The sequence below is a fragment of the Labeo rohita genome, chromosome 24 (genome assembly GCF_022985175.1).
Source record: "Labeo rohita strain BAU-BD-2019 chromosome 24, IGBB_LRoh.1.0, whole genome shotgun sequence".
In the NCBI taxonomy this organism is placed as follows: Eukaryota; Metazoa; Chordata; class Actinopteri; order Cypriniformes; family Cyprinidae; genus Labeo; species Labeo rohita.
In genome coordinates, this window is record NC_066892.1 from 27127738 (window position 1) to 27146750 (window position 19013).

General features: G+C 34.1%; 1 protein-coding gene across 4 annotated transcripts in view; it reads right to left on the reverse strand.

The window, feature by feature from the left end:
- Positions 1-5848: 5848 nt before the first annotated feature.
- fars2 (phenylalanyl-tRNA synthetase 2, mitochondrial) overlaps positions 5849-19013 on the reverse strand; it is a 162541-nt gene continuing 149376 nt past the window's right edge. For all 4 annotated transcript variants that reach the window (XM_051097769.1, XM_051097768.1, XM_051097770.1 and 1 more), the window contains exon 7: positions 5849-7718. In XM_051097769.1, coding sequence (XP_050953726.1) covers positions 7580-7718 — 139 coding nt within the window. In that variant the 3' untranslated portion in view covers positions 5849-7579. The remainder of the gene's footprint in view (positions 7719-19013) is intronic.

The window sequence follows — 19013 nt, forward strand, 5'->3', positions numbered from 1 at the left end:
TATTCTATTCTATTCTATTCTAATATTCATCCATCATCATGATTTTGAGGGGTGATATTGAGTTCACAGAGAAAAAAAAAAAAGTACAAAAACAGAAAAGGTAGTGGTAATTTTCATCCAGGACAGTTTTAGTATGGAAACCCACTTCTGCGACAAAATAAAATAAAATAAAATAATATAAAATAAATGACTTTTATCTTACAATTTGGACTTTGTTTCTCATAATTCTGAAAAGATTAAGAAAAAAAATGTTCCAAGGTGAAAAAAGTCAGAATTGCAAAATATAAACTCAGATTTCTGGCTTTTTTTCTCCCAGTTCTGAGTTTACATCTCACGAATTTGAATTTATATATCGCAATTCTGAATTTTTTCATCTTAGAACTTTTATTTATTTATTTATTTATTTCTTCTGCCACAGAATAAAACGTTTAAAAAGTAACTGCGACGTTTTCTCTCACAATTGCGAGTTTATTTCTCATAATTCTGACTTTTCTTCTTAGAACTGCAAGTTTTTTTCTTAAAAATGTGAGTTAATAAATTGTAATAAAAGTCAGAATTATGAAACAAAATGTCACAATTAACTTCTTTTTTTTAATGCATGGCGGAAATGGGCGTCCATGGAGTTTATACACATTTCTTTTAACCCTAAAGCACAATGCAATGCGTAACTCAAAACACTGGCAATGCACCTGTCTTTTATAGCATGCTGGGCTCCAGGGTTGCCAGGTTTTTACAACAAAACCTGCCTAATTGCTACTTAAAACTAATGCAGTCACGTTTCATAGGGGTCACCTGGTAAAAATCGCATTCCGGGGGGTAAAATATCACTCCAATCTGCGGACATAAAAAACAACATTGTTAAATTAGCCCAATTCCACAGAAAAAACGCAGACTTGGCAACACTTCTGGGCTTCTAAGACATACTTTTCTTAGATTGCAGTTTATTGAACAAAAAGTTCATATCAGACACATGTATTGCCATTTGCGTCATGTGTTTTTCTTGGCCAACAAAAATAGTTACACAAGAAGTGCACCGTGTTGCATCTCTGAGCAACACACAGTTGAGATTTGTTTCTGAGTTGCTGAACAAATCAGTTGATGAATGATTCAATGACTCATAAAGGCGGTCACTTGACGGCACCTAGTGGTGTAATGATGTAACCCGCAGAAAGAGGCTGTGTCGGAAATCGCATGCTCGCTGAGTAAGTACATCTTTTGGATACTTATAATCATATAGTATAAATGTGTGTAGCATGCAATGCGGATTTACTACATTTGCCATTGTCGCTTCACTGCCAAAAACTAGCCCAATTGGGTTTCAGGGGGGTAAAATACATATTTTTTGGTGGGTCCCCCTGGTGAAATTTGCATTCCAGGGGCTAAATATTACATTATTGGGGTCGCTTCAACCCACAGACATGAAAAAAAAAAAAAAAACAACCTGTGGCAACAGTGTTAAAGTAGCTCAATTCCGTGGGAAAACCCGGTGGAAAGATGCTTTACATTTCTGGTCTCTGGTGTTTCTAGTCAAATTAAGGCACAGCCTAGCCCTGCACAAATATTATATTTAGTTATATTTAAAAATATAAGTTTAATTCAGTCAATCTTTTTACCCCATTTTAACACTGATTTATTATGAAGACCAGGACATGAGAGCATCCGAAAGGAAGTTAGAAACCATCATGGTGTCACTCACTGGTTACTCAGGAAAAAGTAGGATATAGTAGGGAACTATGCAATTTCGGATGCAACCACAGTAGTTGAGCTTAGTTCCTGAATGAATCAAAGTCGTTGAACCAGTCGGTTGATTAATGATTTAATGATTCCCAAAGACCATCACTGGTGTAACAATGCAGATAGATTCACTAAAAATCCCTCATCTAATGTAGTTTCTTCAAAAACCTTTTGCTGGCATGACTTTGGCTTTTATTATAAAATATTACACAATAACCAAAAATAATAGATATTTTGGTATTCTAGCAAATCCCAATTCAATCTGGCTGCAGTTTTTGCACTTTTTTTTTCATTATTCAAATAAATCCTGATGGATAAAATCAGGCCCCATGCTATTTTTTCATCATTGAATATCTTCAATAAATCACATTTATAGTGACATACACGCATATAAATGGAAGTAAAATGGATTGCAAATGGGCGTTCAAATGGACTTTTGAAATTTTGTTGACAAACAACTTTTTAAACCTCATTTTAAACAATGATGGGGAACAATGATGAAACCATATTGATTTTGTCTGCATATAGGTTAGAAGGTTATGTTACATCATTCAATTTTAGGGGCACAGGTTTGTGGAAAACTGCTTTTCTGTGTATTAAATTAAATATCGGAATAAAGTTTGAAAGCTGATCTCCATCTTTGTAATTCAGGTCAGCGCTTGACCGTCTATCCAGTGAACACTGCACATTTCTCTCCTCTTTTCCCCCTCAGGCCATTGAGGGTGAGAGTGCATCCTGGGAGTTTTCCAGGGGGGCGGCAGCGGCACGGTGTGATTAATATGGGTGTCACCCGGCAGCTCCATCGTGCCTCATAACAGCATCCGATCTGAATAACCTCTCGGCTTAATGCGCCCTCCCCACCGCCTGCGGCTGGTACTTTAATGCCATTATTAACCCTTTTCCACCTGCATCAGACATTCTTACTTACTCCTGGAGACACAAGCTTGATATATGACACAATATGGCTCTGGTAGAAACCCTTATTTCACAATAGGAGCGCATGGAGACGGAATCGCCTCGCAGCTGGTGAGATGAGGAAAATGGAAATGGAAAACTTGATAAAAAGAAACAATTCTAAAAGCAACTAACAAAAAAAAAAAAGTTGGGAAAGCAATATAAATTGGCAAATCAGCTTGATCAGATCTTGCTGATGTGAAAGACTGTATGGATAATATTAACTCTCTGGTTAAGGTTTATTCTGAAATATTTTATATGAAACATTCATGTTTCAATACGTGTTTTACTCTAAAACTGCAAGAAAATCAAAGCCATAAATCTAAACAAGTTGTGTTCCGAATTTGAGGTTGATATTTAAAAAAAAAAAAAAAACTGGCCAATGCAGCCACTGAACTGTTGTGTGAATTTTTTTCAGGACTATTTAACCTTTTCAAATCATGTCTATGATTTTTTTTTTTCCTGTTTGCATAGCAAACACCAAAACATTTACCAAGTTTCATACCATTTTGATTAAGTACAATTTTTCAGTCAAAAATGACCGAACCGCACCAGTGTCTTCTGGATGAATTTAGGATAATTGGTGCATTTTTTCCCAGTTAGTGGTACAAACTGTCCCAATTTTTTCCCAATTCATACATCCACCATACTGAGTGGTCCGTCTACACACTTTATACTGTCTCTGACATGACAGACACATAAATATTAAGGTCGCAAGGTTTTATATTAACATATGTCCATAGAGATCTAAAAATATAGAGAGTAGATATATTGCTTGTATAGGTCACGCTCATAAAGTCATGACAGATGCAGGTCTATGGGGACGAAATCTGCTCTGTGGTATATGATGCTGTACTGCATCTGGTTTCAAACATTTACTGCCCAAACCAATGAAACCGTGACTTTATCATCAGTAAACCAACATAAAATCACAGATGTCAAAAGGCAAGTGCCAGAATCACATCATGTTAGTTAGTACATAACATCTTTGACTATCCAAAATGTATTTTTCCTTGTTTGATCGCTTAATGGCTCCAAGCTCATTTCATTATTTTTACGACGAGACCCTTAAGAAGACTGTGCGATCCTGAGGAAGAGAAAATTGCATTTCCTTTGCAAGAAAATTGGCTGTAAAGACCTCCAACATGAATTCCCAGCTGAGCTGTTGCACTTTGCCTGAGAGGAAACAATAAAAAGGGATTTAAAATGTATCATATCAGATTTTATGTATTTGTGCCTGTCTTTGAGTTTCAATAAATGGTAATAAATAAGCACCTGCACTTTAGCCCAACACTTTCTCTTGGTTCCATGACGCTTCAGTGATGGATAGAAACAGACAGATGTGAAAAATGAGCATCTCACAAACAGTACAAGACAGGCAATAAAAATGACTTGATTTGAAACGGAAGAAGTTTTTAGTAAAACAAATGGTAATGACTAAACTCTGGAGTTTCTCAGAAGTGAGGTCTTATGTCGGTTTGAGCATGAGTCAAGGGCCGAATCAAATTTTGATCTATTTTTAGAAATGCATTGATCTTTCATGCAGAATCTGATCCAAGTGTTGAGCCCAGCGCTGATACTCCTCCACATAAAATGTCAAAAAAATCCCTCCAAAAGCTCAATGCAAGCAGTACTCGGACCATATATTTATTCCTAACAAAGAGGGTGATAGATTGCCTTTTTCTTTTCCTTCTTCTAATTCCTCTCGATTGATCCGCTCCATTTCTATGGTGTTTGCCAGCTTCTGGTGAGAGTATTGATCTGTCTAGAGCATCCTGGAAAATTAGGAATTTCTCAAACCAAGTTGTTCATTTTCAACTCGGAGAAAAAGGATTTCAGATTCAATTTCGCATTCTCCAAATTGGTAAAAGGCCAAGAACAGGTAAACTACAAATTAACTTCAACCTTCACGTCACATTGCTGGAAGGAGAATTACTTTATGTTGCAGGATTAAACGTAAACAGTTTTCACAGATCTACAACATAGCACAACCATTTTTAGTTTCATTTGTACAAATTTCATCAATATTTTTAGTTTTATAAATGTACACTACCATTAAAATATATGTATACAAACTGTTTTCAACTTTGATAATAATCAAAAATGTTTCTTGAGCAGCTAATTAGCATATTAGAATGATTTCTGAAAGATCATGTGACACTGGAGACTGTAGTAATGATGTTGAAAATTCAACTTCGCATCACAGGAATAAATTACATTTCAAAATATATTCAAATAGAACCTAGTTTTTTTTTATTGTAATAATATTTCACAATATTACTGATTTTATTGTATTTTTAATCCAACAAATGCAGCCTTGGACTTCCAAAAACATTAAAAACCAAACCTAAACATTTGAAAAGTGGTGTATTTGCACAAAATAAATTATTATTATTATTTTTTTTTGCACGCAGGATTTAAACATCCTGAGCATTTTGCCTTCTAAAAGTGGCATTTAAATGAGTGATCAAATCTTATCTTGCATAAATCAGTAGAAATGCATTAACACATGAAGTAGAAGTAGCCCCGCCGGACCGTCTCGTGCTCTGCAAAGTGTGTCCCATTCATTCAGTATCTGATTGCAGCACATCAAAAATTCATTACTGGGATTCTAATTGAGCTTGTTCCCCAAAGGAAGATCCCTGTATTCTTTAGCCACTCCTCAGAAACAAGAGCGCGACACATGGATCACACCATAAGGGCTCATTAAGATGCAAAGGAGTCTCTGGTCTGCTCCAACAAATGCCATACTGGTTGGGGTCAGTTTTTCCAATCTGTCTCTGTATACATATGAAGCAGGGCCGGGATAATGGGGATATATTGTTAATGTTGGATCCAAGAGGGCGATCTGAAGATGAATAATATGTTGCAATCTAAAAACAAACATGACATCTAACAAACAAAAGAATGGACAGGCAATAAAAGTAAAAGATTGTTTATTTAAAAAAAAAAAAAAAAAAGTACTTACTAAAAGTTGAGTATAAAACAAAATTGCTGGTTTAGGTTTAGAAACCTTTGGGTTTGGTTGGATTTTTAAAATGTTTTTGAAAGTCTTTTATGCTCAGAAAAATACAGTAAAAAATGTAAAATATTATTACAATTTAAAATAAGTTTTCTATGTTAATATATTGTAAAATGTAATTTATTCCTGAGACGAAAAGCTGTATTTTTAGCATCATTACTCAAGTCTTCAGTGTCACATGATCCTTCAGAAATCATTCTGATATGCTGATTTATGATTATAAATAATGATACAATTTAAAATGTTATCTTTGTTGTGCTGCTTAATATTTTTCTGGAAACTGTGATACTTTTTTTTCAGGATTATTTAATGAACAGAATGTTCAAAAGGAGTGACCTTTATGAATAAAAAAATAAAAAATCGTATTGACCCCAAATGTTATCGCAAATAAATTTAGTAACTCCCAAAAATCTGCAGTGTTAATGAGGCTTTAAGTATTGGAGTACTACCCAGTTTGTGTTATATATATACATATAAATAAAAGGCACAGTGACACAATTACACCTCAACACGCTTTTATTTGCTACCACAAACAATGACCTGTTAGCCTCCCGCTTGCCATTTTACTGTGGAGTGACTTTGAGGAAGCGTTCCATTATCTTGGTAATTTCTGGGCAGCAGCTCATTACAGGCTACCTCATATCTTCCTTAAGAAAACAGAAATGTAGAAATAAGAGCTCTTGTTTCTTGCTAATCATCAGGCTGGCACAGATCCAGGTGCATAAAAGGCCTGTTTGATATTTGTGTGAAATCCGGCTGTTTGTACCATGAGAAAGCTAGTGGCAGCCTGGGAAGATGGAAGAATCAATCAGGCCTAAAGAGGTTATTATGACCCAAAGGTGATTTCAAGGACAAATTTTGCAGATGTTGAAGGTTTGATTATTCCTAATTCGCAGTTCTGTAATTTCTCATTTCAAACCTGTATTGTGTTTTATTGCAATTACAGTTTATACCGACCACGTCTGTCAAGCTCCAAAAACATACCATAAAATCTCTGTAAAAGCATCAAAATATAGTCATCTACAGCATAAAAACTGAGTTATGAAAGGAATGGTTTGCCGAAAAACAAAAATTGTGTCATCATTTATCCTTTTTTTAAACCACAATGGACGTCAATAGTAAATGCAGTGGAAATCAATGATCACCAAAACTGTTTGGTTACCAACCATCTTCAAAAAAAATGTCGTACAAGTTTGGAATGGCATAAGGGTGGATAATTGATGACCGAAATTTTATTTTCAGCTGAACTACCCTTTTTATGATGTGTTCGTTTGGAAAAAAAAAAAACTACATAGAGATTCTTCAAAATTCTCCTTATAAGTTCAGACAGACATGTTGGTGAGTAAATAATAACATTATTTTTATTTTTGGGTGAAAGAAGAAACTACAGACGAAGTCGCCAAATAGGTGCAGTTGTCGATGAGAGTTTCCACATTTTAATTTACCACCATACACTGTAAAAAAACAACAAAAAAACTATTTGTTGAGTCAACTTAAAATAATTTGTTACCCTCCAGACTCAAATAAGTTTAGTCAACTTGAAATGTTAAGTTGTACTAAGTGAAAACTTAGATATTTGAGTTGACTAAACAAATTTGGTTTGTTAAACTTAAAAGCTAGGCTTGTTACCCAGCTGCCTTAAAATTTTAAGTTGAATGAACTTAAATATCTAAGTTGTTACTTAGTACAACTTAACACTTCAAATTGACTAAACTTTTTTTTGAGTTGACTGAACTTAAAATTTTAAGGCAGTCGGGTAACAAATTGTTGAATCAACAAATTGTTTTTTTACAGTGTAGAGAGATGTGACTGCATCTGTGAACCTCATCATAAAAGGTGGAAGATCATCATGATGGTTGTTGGGAAAGCTCAGTATCTTCCCTGCACTCCCAGTTCTTTTTCAGCTGCCTGCTCAATGGCTGCGTGGATGATACGCACTTCCTCCTGGCTCAGGGTCCTCTCCATGTGACGGTATGCGACGCGGTAACAGTGGCTCGCTCTGTTTGTCCTATGAGAGTATGGAAAGAGAAAAACATTATTTGACAACAGCTCTATTGACCATGAAACTGATCACCAAATAGTTCCTAAAACTATATTCAACAACATCTGAAGTCATATAATCGTAGCTCACCACATATACTTTTGTGTGATGAACAGATTGAAGTTGTTACTGATTTCACAATCTTCCCCTTCAGTGAGCTGTTCAACATTAAAACCGGTTCTTTGTGTCAGTGAGCTACGAACTCGTGAATCAGATCAGTGTGATACATGAACCAGTCATTCAGATCAGTTCAACTAATTTACTAAAAAGATTTGAGTCAAATCAACAGTATCTTTCAATTATTTGGTTCTTAAGTTCAACTCACTGGCTCGTTATTCCGGTAACAGCAATTATGAAGTTAATTGCTCGCAGGAGGGGAAAATGATCAATAATTATAATAAAAAAACATAAATGTCACCCTGTTTTTCATGTAAACTGCAACTCAGGCTTATAGGAAAAACACAGCAAATGCGCAAAATTATATTACATTGCTTCTTGCACATTTCGCGCCACTTTCAAAGTGAAATGTCCAGTGGGTGGCGCTAAAAAGATGTATTATGTACTTAAAACTACCCTGCAATTTTACTTTTAGCATACTAAACTGGTAAATTTTAAAGTCTGCTAACTTGGAACAACTAATTTTATACTTAATGCACTTTAATTGTGGAAGTCCAACTAAAGATAGACTTAAGTATATTTAATTGTGCTAAAGTTGAACTATTGCAAGTATACTTTAGGTTTTTTTTTTATATTTTGCATTTAAAGACCGATATTATTGAAAGATCATACAATCCTTATCAATAGTGACATTAAACCATATTTTAGGCTTAATATTAAGAAATGTGCATTGTGCACAAATAGTACTCCAAATAACGTTTAATGACAATTTTTTTTTTTTTAATAATTTTTCTATCATTAAGTCACAAGTGATATGTCATTAAATATGTTAATAGACTTGAACTATACTTAGTATAAAATAAATGCATTTTAAATCTATTACTTTTTTTTACTAGGGTGGTGGGTGGCGCTAAAAGGTTAATGCTCTATCGCGTTTGAAAATAACACACCACCGACATTAAATCTAACTGATGGTGTTATCAAAAGCAAATTTAAGAAACAAAAGCACATTTGCTGAAGCATGCATGCCATTTTATCTTGCTTGTGTTTCACTGGATTCATACCCGAGCCCTCCACATCATAAATGCAATGTTGTACCAGGTGCGCTAACAAGCAAGTTTACAATATAAGAAAAGGCATAGATATGGAGCTGGTTAAGTGATGCAAACATCAAAATGTATCAGTTTACAAATCATACACTGTGGTAAAAGTTTTTTAGGGTCACAACAGAGTATTGTGCAAGAAACCATGTAAAATAAGTCTTTATTAATCGATAACCTGCCCTTTGAATCATAAAAAAAAGGAATACATTGTTTTGTTGTTTGACTGTCTCTAGTGTTCATTTCAGCAGGAAACTGCAGTAAATTACATGTTGCACAAAAATGCAAGTAGAGGCATGTTTTTTCCAATGAGCTTATATTGGTAAGTTGGCTTTATGTGGCTTCAGAAGATACTGCATACTGTGCACAAGTTCTACAGATTACTATCAACAGCTGTCGTTGGATGTAAAAGTGCTGTGTGAAGATTCATTCCACAGAACAAGGAAAGTCATACAGGTTTGAAATGACACAATGGTGAGCAAATGATGGCAGAATGTAATTTTTGGCAGAACTATGACATTAATGTTAGTTTAGTTGTTTTAGTGCAGATATTTCTTCACAAATAAGTTATACAACAGTGTATGTGAGGTCAAGCTAATACACAGATAAAACTCGTTCAGGGAGCTGCCAGTCAACAAACTCTCTTGTTCTCTCACACACATGCAGTGTTGCCTCGTCTCAGGGGAGCAGCTGGATTAACAAAGAACAAGAAACTACAAAGTTTTCACTTACACAGTGCTCTCCAGGGAGAAGACCAAAGTCAACCATGATTCTCTCCTTATTGTGCATGCTGTATGTAAGCAAGACTACAGACGACTGAGGCAAAAAGCCAAGGTCTGGACTCTTTACAGAGCAACGAAGTGAAACAAAATGGCTGACAGGCAACTGCAGTAAAGCAGCTGCTGGGATTCCAGTGCAAACCATCAGGGAGTTACGAGGCTACATCGGATTCACTTTGCCGATATTGGATTTGCAGTCAGCAGGCCCGGCGCCCACCCGGATGTAAACTGACATAATAACGCATCGGAGATGCACCCTAAGAGTCAAAAAGCTCCAAAATGCTTAGTGTTTTTGACTGAACTAAGGGCTATGGCTAATTTTTGCTTCCTGCGCTTCCTACAGCAGAAATTCTCACGATTTAAGATTGATAGGATTGTGGAAATGAAACAAATGATCAGCATACGTAAATAACCCTACTGTGTGTGAATGTAACCGTATTAGGGACTCAAATACAAGACTGACAACTGTATTCTGCTGCTGTGTGAACGTGGCCATGGTGTGTTCACACCAAACTGCTGCTTTCAATAAAAAAAAATAATGTCATTGTATATACAGTAGTAAAATATAATACACAGATTAATGTGTTTTAATTTCCTGCATATTTGGGACATCCACAACAGGTACAAATGCAGCGATCGATCCACCATGGTTGATCGGTCCATGTTGTTATTCGCGTAAGTGAGGCAAAAAACACCCTGCGAGTGACACGATGTGCATATTCGCTTTGCGTTTGGTGTGAGACACCATACAATTTTACATTATTAATGTATTCACCTTATTTTGCACCATGGAAGTAAGATGTTTTCTTTGAATGTGCAGTTTATTAGCCGTTATTGGTAAAAAAACGAAAAAACAAAAAACAAAATAGTATAAATTGCAGTAAACTGTAAAAAAATATTTGTGCTACAAACCAGTCTGATTACCATTATGATAATAAATGACAGTAATATGACAACAAATATCAGTTTTCAATATCAAGGAGCATAACAGACTGTTTTTGTACAGCTAAAATAATGTTACAAATATATTTTACACTCCTATGTTAAAAATAAGGTGGACTGGAACTAAAACGCAAACATTTTGTGTTTGTAAGGTTTGTAAAATATTGAACTTAATAATTTAATAAATACATTGCCTTTTTGTTTGTTTGTTTGTTTGTTTGTTTATTTTGTATCTAATCACTGCAAAAAAAATAAATAAATAAAAATGCCCAATGTCATATTTGATGCATTTACATCATTTACAATTGTAACAGTTTAAAAATCATCATCATTGCTTAATAATATAATTAGTGAAATATCTACACAAATAACTATACAATAGTATATTATAACTAGAATTATTTTCACAGTAATTATTTGATCATAAATGCAGAAAATCATAATCTTGTGAAATTATTTCATAATATTGTGAAGTATTATTAACAATGTTAAAAGACTGTTTTCTGTTTAAATAGATTTCCAATTTTTAATTAATTATTAAATTAACATTTTATTTATTCCTGTGATCAAAGCTGAATTTTCAGCATCATTACTACAGTCTTCAGTCGTGTATGTACATTGCTAACTGCACTTTGGGGTTGTCACAAGAGAAATTTTGTTGTGCTACACAATGACAATAAAGTACTTAACTTTACTACACTGTAAAAAACAAACAAACAAACAAACAAACAAACAAAAAAAAACAATTTGTTGAGTCAGCTTAAAATAATTTGTCACCCTGCTGCCTTAAAACTTTAAGTTTAGTCAACTTGAAATGTTAAGTTGTACTAAGTGACAACTTAGATATTTGTGTTTGTTAAACTTAAAAGCAAGGTAAGTAACCCAGCTGCCTTACATTTTTAAGTTGAATCAACTTAAGTATTTTTTTTGAGTTGACTGAACTTAAAATTTTAAGGCAGCCGGGTAACAAATTATATTAAGTTGACTCAACAAATTGTTTTTTACAGTGTACTTCAGTGTCACACGATTCTTCAGAAATCATTCTAATATGCTGATTTGCTGCTCAAGTATAATGTATAATGTATAAATTAGGGCTCGAGCGATATTAAGCGCAGATATTAAACATTTTTATGGTTATCGGTCATTTTCAAAATCGATTTGCAGATAAAATAATTTAAAAAGCATTTAAAGAAAGTTTTTGTCAGAGCCCTTGTTATTTTGACATTAATTTTAATTTTTACACCAGACATATATAACAATTCAAAATATCAGTTATCGGTGTACTTGATGATTTGTAATAATCGGTATCGGCATCGTCCCCTGACAAACACACATCAGTCACTTTTTGATTGATTTAATACATTCTTGCTGCTATAAAAAATATGAAGTTCTAACAGATTTTTACATGTGTGAAACTTTTAAGTTTTTTTAAGAGGTGTGGGATCTACAAAAATGCCTTTCACACATATATAGAAAAGCATATCATCGCAATTATCTGATAGGAATCAACGTGTATCTTTATCTTCGAGACTCTATATAAAGAAGTAAAAGGTTAAAGTGTAAATGCTGTTGTGCATCTTGCATCTCAATATCAACAGCATGTCTCAATAAAACAGCATCCTCACAGTGGAGAAGCTAAAAATATCCGGCAGATGAGTGTGATCCCTGGGGAAGCTCATCCGTAACTGATTGACACATAAGGAATGATCATACCTGCTGCTGTGTGAGGAGAGATAATTCATCAAACCACAGTTAGTGTGAACAAAGATAGAGGTAAAGGGAAAGCAATTAACGTAAACCCCAGACCGACCGAAAAAACACTGACATAAATAGACAGCTGTAAAAAAAAGACAGCTAAGAATAAATCTGTGAAACGTGACGGCTTTCTACCCACACATGCTGTGGAAAGCGTTTCTGCGAACTTGTGGAGCGGTCGGCTGGCGCGCGCACGTCGTCTACCAGCCAGAGATTGACTGCGAGAGCTGCACAAATGCAGAGACGACAATTTTAGGCTATCGCCGACTGCCACTGGGACATGTACGTTTTCACGCATCCCAAACAGCCAAAGCAGATAATTGGATAAAGTGATTTTCGTCCAGAACTGAAGTTTCTTTTCTTTTTTTCCTCAATCCTTTTTATAACATCAGCATTATAGAAGGAAAGCAGTGCTAATTTGGGAAGCTACTTTTAAACTACTTCTTATCACGATAAAAGCTAAGAGTTTAACTATAGTGAAGCTATTTAAAAGAAAAAAAAAGGTTAACTACATGCTACTAACAAAAACTAGCTATATTGGTCAGTGTTTTAACTGTTAACTAAAAATATTAAAGTATTATTATAATAATCAAATATGATGGTATTATAGTTAACTAAAACTAAAACAACAACAGCAAAAACACTAAATAAATAAATGCCAACAGGAATAAAATATTAAAAAAAAAAAAATTATTATAATAAATTATATAATATAATAAATAATAATAAAAAATGATAAAAAACAGCAAAATGACTACAACTTTAACTAAAATTAAAATAAAAACAGAAAACACAATAATAAAAAAATAATAATTCAAAATTTTAGGTAACACTATAGTAGTATCTCATACTAAAATAACACTGAAATTGGATAAATAACTTAAATTTGAAAATAAATAAATACATAAATATATAAACAATGCAATGCAATGCAACTAATTCAAATAAAATAAGTCAGAGTACTAAATTTAGAAATAACTTTAAATTATAAACTGAAATAAAATTAAGAAAAACTATAGAGAAATAATAATAAAAATAATATAACAACCAATAAAAATGACAAAACACAACAAAATCACTAACTAAAATAACCTTTTTTTTAAAAAAACTAAAATTAAAATAAAAACAGAAAACACATATTAGATATTATTAAAAAAAAACACATATTATAAAAATATTAAAAAACACTATAGTATCTCAGTAATAAATAAATAAATAATAAATAAATAAATAAATAAATATAAACAATACAATAATTTAAATAAAATAGGTCCAAGTACTAAATAATTTTACCTTTATTATTAAACATATACATTAACATATACATACATGCACTTAGAACTTACACACACACACACACACATATAAATTAACAATTATTTCAAATATTTTTATTTGCAATTTTATTTTCAGTATAATTAAATAATATACATAAAATAGACAATAAATAAAATATAAATAATATAAGCTAATTAAAAATGTTTGATTTCAAAGCCATTAGCTATTTTCTAAATATTAATAAATATTACAATAGTTAAATAGTTATAGATAATGGCTTGTTTTTACATTACAGAGTTGGAATGGAACCTGCCGTATATCCTATTATAAAATTTTCAGCAAAATCAAAGTGGCAACTTGTTTTACACAACAGCTGTTTAGTTTAAAGAAATAACAACAACAGCATTTTGTAAACTTTTGACTTGATACCTCATCGTTATAGAGATACAGCTTTTGTGACAACTAGCCCTTATGTATGTTTTATGAGCAGAACTGTATTTAACAACACAGAGCTAAACTTAATACAACTACAACTAGAAAACACCCTGATTCAAATGAAATATTTGGAGGACTTGGGGACTCCAATCAATGGAGTCATTTTTTGAGCCATTTCATTTGCATGAACCATCCGAATGACACAATTATGTAAAGCGAATCATCCGTCTCAATGTTTTATACGAGAGAGAGGGTATTTTAGGTGAATTTCCTTATATTCCCTCAGCAAAAGCTGACAATACAATCCGACGTGTCACAGAATGTGTCACGCTACGTGGCTACTTGTCTGAAACTGTAGCTTGTTACTGGACGAGCTACATTATTATGAAAACCGAAGTTAGTAGAGTTGCTATTTTTAGCTAGTTACACCGAAGGAGATGACAATGTGTAGCTAGCAAAAGCTAACAAGACCCAAAAGAGAAGCAACCATGTTGAACATTTCACCATCGCATCACAAAACTACAATCTTTTTATGATTTCCATATGTATATAATGAATCAATTAAGATGATATTTGGAGCTAGCATGCTATTTCCATTGGGGTTTATGGTTTATGCATAGCTTCCTGTATCTTTTCAGCTCTGTCTACCTTAGTAAAAAGAACAGCTGACATTTTCAGTGAACACACAGGTGTTCAATAATTCAGTGGCCACAGAAGGCGAACAGTGATCCAAACACACACAACAATTCCATTTTATTGGAGCTGACTCTGTTTTATTGCCTGGCAAAATTTGGTGTGGGAGTCGGCAGGTGCAGTTATTCATACAGGCTTTGTCGTGAACGGAAAGGTGTGTGTGACAAACTGCGACGAGGCACATAAGAGAAAAAAACACACACGGCGACAACAGAGCACAGATATGAAATCTATTCTGAGTGACGGAAGAAGAACTCAACCTTAGAGATAGTGGAGCGACGTCGTTTGTTACCCGTTTATGATCAAATTGCCGGAACCCGATTCCACTTGACATTGACTGAGAATTAGTTTCATCAAACGAACCTCTAAACAACTTCTCCATGCAAGAGAAGACACAAACCTAATCTCTAGTCTCTTTTGTCAACACTGGCAGCGCAATATATTTTCTTGATTAATTTGCCAGAGTTGCCAGAGCTTGTGCGACCAAAAAAAAATGTTTTCTTTTCCGTGGCGAATAGATATTTTTAAACTGCATCAGGCTAATCAACATACAGTCTATTTTAGGTTTATAATTTGGTTTTAATAGCTATTTTACATTATTCCAACCTTCAATGAGAGATGTTAAAGCTCAAGTGCAAAAATCCCATGAAGTCTTATAAACAGCCTTGGTAATGTCATAAATTAAACACTGGCTTGCTCATTTTCAGCCCACAGTTTTAATGTGCAAATACACAGTACATAAGTGACAATACTATATAGAACTGAACAGATTTAGCATTTGCTTGCTTTTCACAGATGTAATTGAAAATCGGTGCTTTTCAGAAACCCTTACAATTCGATATTAAGGTCACATCCTACACACTTTTAGTTCATTGAGCTGAACTAGACAATGTTTCATACTAATGTTCTCACAATACCAAAATTTCAGTAGTCGGAACAAATACTAGTAAGGGTACGTTTACACAACAACGATGTACTAAAAACGAAAAAGGTTTTACCTTTATGTTTTTTTAAAGTTTTGTGTACAGATGATCCCCGTTCACACAGAACCGCAAAAACGGTTAAAACACTGTATTATGCATGCCAGGCCAGCAGTTGGTGATGTCAGTTTATAAAGAAACACTACATATCTGTCCACATACCTATAGACTGAAAACATAATATGCGTGCATGCACATTGCTGCACTATTTTCACAAATGTATTTACATGGGGCGATTCTTGTATTTTTTTTAAAAAACGTACACTTTTAAATCTATTTGCATTTTCAGGCCTTCAAAACATCACTGTCATGTAAATTAACGGACAAAAAACAGAACATTTCTTGTTTTTTTTTGTTGAAAATAGTGCTTTTCATGGTCCGTGGTGATAAAATGCAGGTCAGTGTCTGTGCAAGAAACCGAACATTATTACCTGCATTCTAGAGCTTCAGGCAAATGGTCCAGACTTCTTACTGTTTTTGAAAAGTTTTGCCTACAGACGATCCCTCAATACAGGCAATACGCTGTATTATGCATGCCAGGCCAGTAGTGGGCGATGTCACTTCATAAGAAACACTATGCGTCTGGGCGATACTTATATAGTTTTCAAAAAAAAAAAATTGCACTTTGAAACTTTTTGCATTTTCAGGCCCCCAAAACATCATTGTCATGTAAATTAACGGTCAAAAAATATGCAACATTTTTTTGTTTATAGTTGAAAATGGCACTAAAAACGTGGTCCGTGGTGATTGATAAAATGCAGATCAGTGGGTATCAGCACTCAAGTGTCAAATAAAGCATATAAAGGTAAGACAAAATTAATACCAGTGGCTCCTGATGATACATCGAGGTCTTATGAAGCAAAACAATCAGTCTGTGCAAGAAACCGAACGTTATTACCTGTATCCTAGAGCTTCAAGCAAATGGTCCAGACTTCTTACTGTTTTTGAAAAGTTTTCCCTGCAGACGATCCCCGAATACAGTTAAAACGCTGTATTATGCATGCCAGGCCAGTAGTAGGCGATGTCACTTCATAAGAAACACTATGCATCTGTGCACATACCTATAGACTGAAAATGTAATATGCATGCACATGACCGCACCATTTTCACAAGTTTATTTACATGGGGTGATACTTATATAGTTTTCAGAAAAACTTGCACTTTGAAACCTTTTGCATTTTCAGGCCCCCAAAACATTGTCATGTAAATTAATGGCCAAAAAACATACAACATTTTTTTGTTTATAGTTGAAAATGGTGCTAAAAACATGATCCGTGGTGACTGATAAAATGCAGGTCAGTGGGTGTCAGCACTCAAGTGTCAAATAAAGCATATAAAGGTAAGACAAAATTAATAGCCTTGGCTTCTGATGATATATTGAGGTCTTATGAAGCAAAACAATCAGTCTGTGCAAGAAACTGAACGTTATTACCTGTATTCTAGAGCTTCAGGCAAACAGTCCAGAGTGATGTCTGGTTTGAGAACAAATCACTCTTTTGAACTGGTTGTTTTTGGTCAGCTGGATGAAGCAGTTCACTTGACTGAATGGTCTGAAACAGTTTGCCACTTGAATAGCACAGATCTACAAGTTACTCAATCAAAAATCACTTTTGGACACCTGAGGGCTCAAGCATATTTTATTTTTTAACAGTATGCTAGCGTACGCACACACTCGTACAAGTAGTCTTTCAAAGTATAGTCCATTTGACGTGTACGCAAATGCAGGTGCTCGACACATGCACACAGAAAGCTTCATCTTTGTCCAGTGTCTGCATTACTTTTATCTAAAGTTATGACCAGTAAAAATGTCTTTGTAGTCTTTTATTCTCTATATTTTCTATAGTATATTGATCCAAGTTCCAGCTATAGTTTAACCCTCTTAAGCCCAATGTATACTTCACTCATTAGATGTACGAATAAGGTGGCAACACTTTCCCGGGCAGTTCTGTTGTTGCACAGTAGAAAGCGAAACTACAGAGACAGAACAACAACAATAAAATAGCAGAGATTGTAACAATAACAAACACTCATATAGACAAGCGCTTGTTAATGTGGCTGTCTGTTGTTGTTGCAGTCTCCACTATTTTGTTGTTGTTGTTCCACCTCTTTAGTTTTAGTTAGTTTAGTTTTACTGTGAAATAACAGCCCAGGGTAGTGCTGCCACCTTGTGGAACAACTGATTAGTGCAAAACCAAGTCAACAAGCATGTGCAACCCGCAAGTACAAGCCCAAAGTATACTTTGGTATTCTGCATTCAGAGAACGGTCCACACACTATCCTCGTGGCGCAAATTGTGTCATCAGAAGTGTCCATGGACATCTGTGTCGGCGCACAACAGTGTAGGTGCAAAGTGAAATGTCGACACAGAACGAGTAGAGTAGGTGGTACCGCGTATGTGCTGAGTTCGTCCATCCACGCTCATCCGCGGTTGAGTATACTTTGAAAGCTGTGTGGATGCAGCTGTGCACGAGATGGAACAGAATGTAAAAAAAGTGAAGCGTACCTGGGCCTAGTGATGTCACGATACCAAAATTTTGACTTTGATACGATACCTGACTAAAATTTCACGATACTACTACTGAATCAATACTACGAAAAAACAGAACAACAGGAAAAGTAATTTAATAATAGATGATCCAAATGGAGATCACAGTTGTTTTATTTATTAAAACAAAGCATTTCATCCTCCCTTCAAAAAAATAAAATAAAATAAAAATAATAATAATAATAATCACATACAAGTGCCACTACACAGGATTATGGTGAACAACTACTGAGCCTACAGGTAAGTAGAGATCATTGCTATATTGGTAAGTTATAAGATATATATATAAGATATAGCAATTTTTATATCAACAATTTATACAACAATTTATATCATGACATGTCATTTTTTGTTATTTTATCTTTGTTATTAATAATAAGAACCTAGATGCAAGTAAAAAAACTAAAGGACAATTACAATAAAACAAAGACACAAATTAAATAAAGAGAACCCTATGAAATCTATTTTATTTTTTCCCAAATTCCTCTAAAATTTTTCTAGACTCTATTTTAGTAGTTACATAAAAAATAAAATAAAATAAATAAATAAAATAAAATAAAATAAAACAGGTCAGATGGATTTTTGGAGCTTTTGCATCTGAACTCTTCATATATATCAAAAAGCATGTCTAATTAATT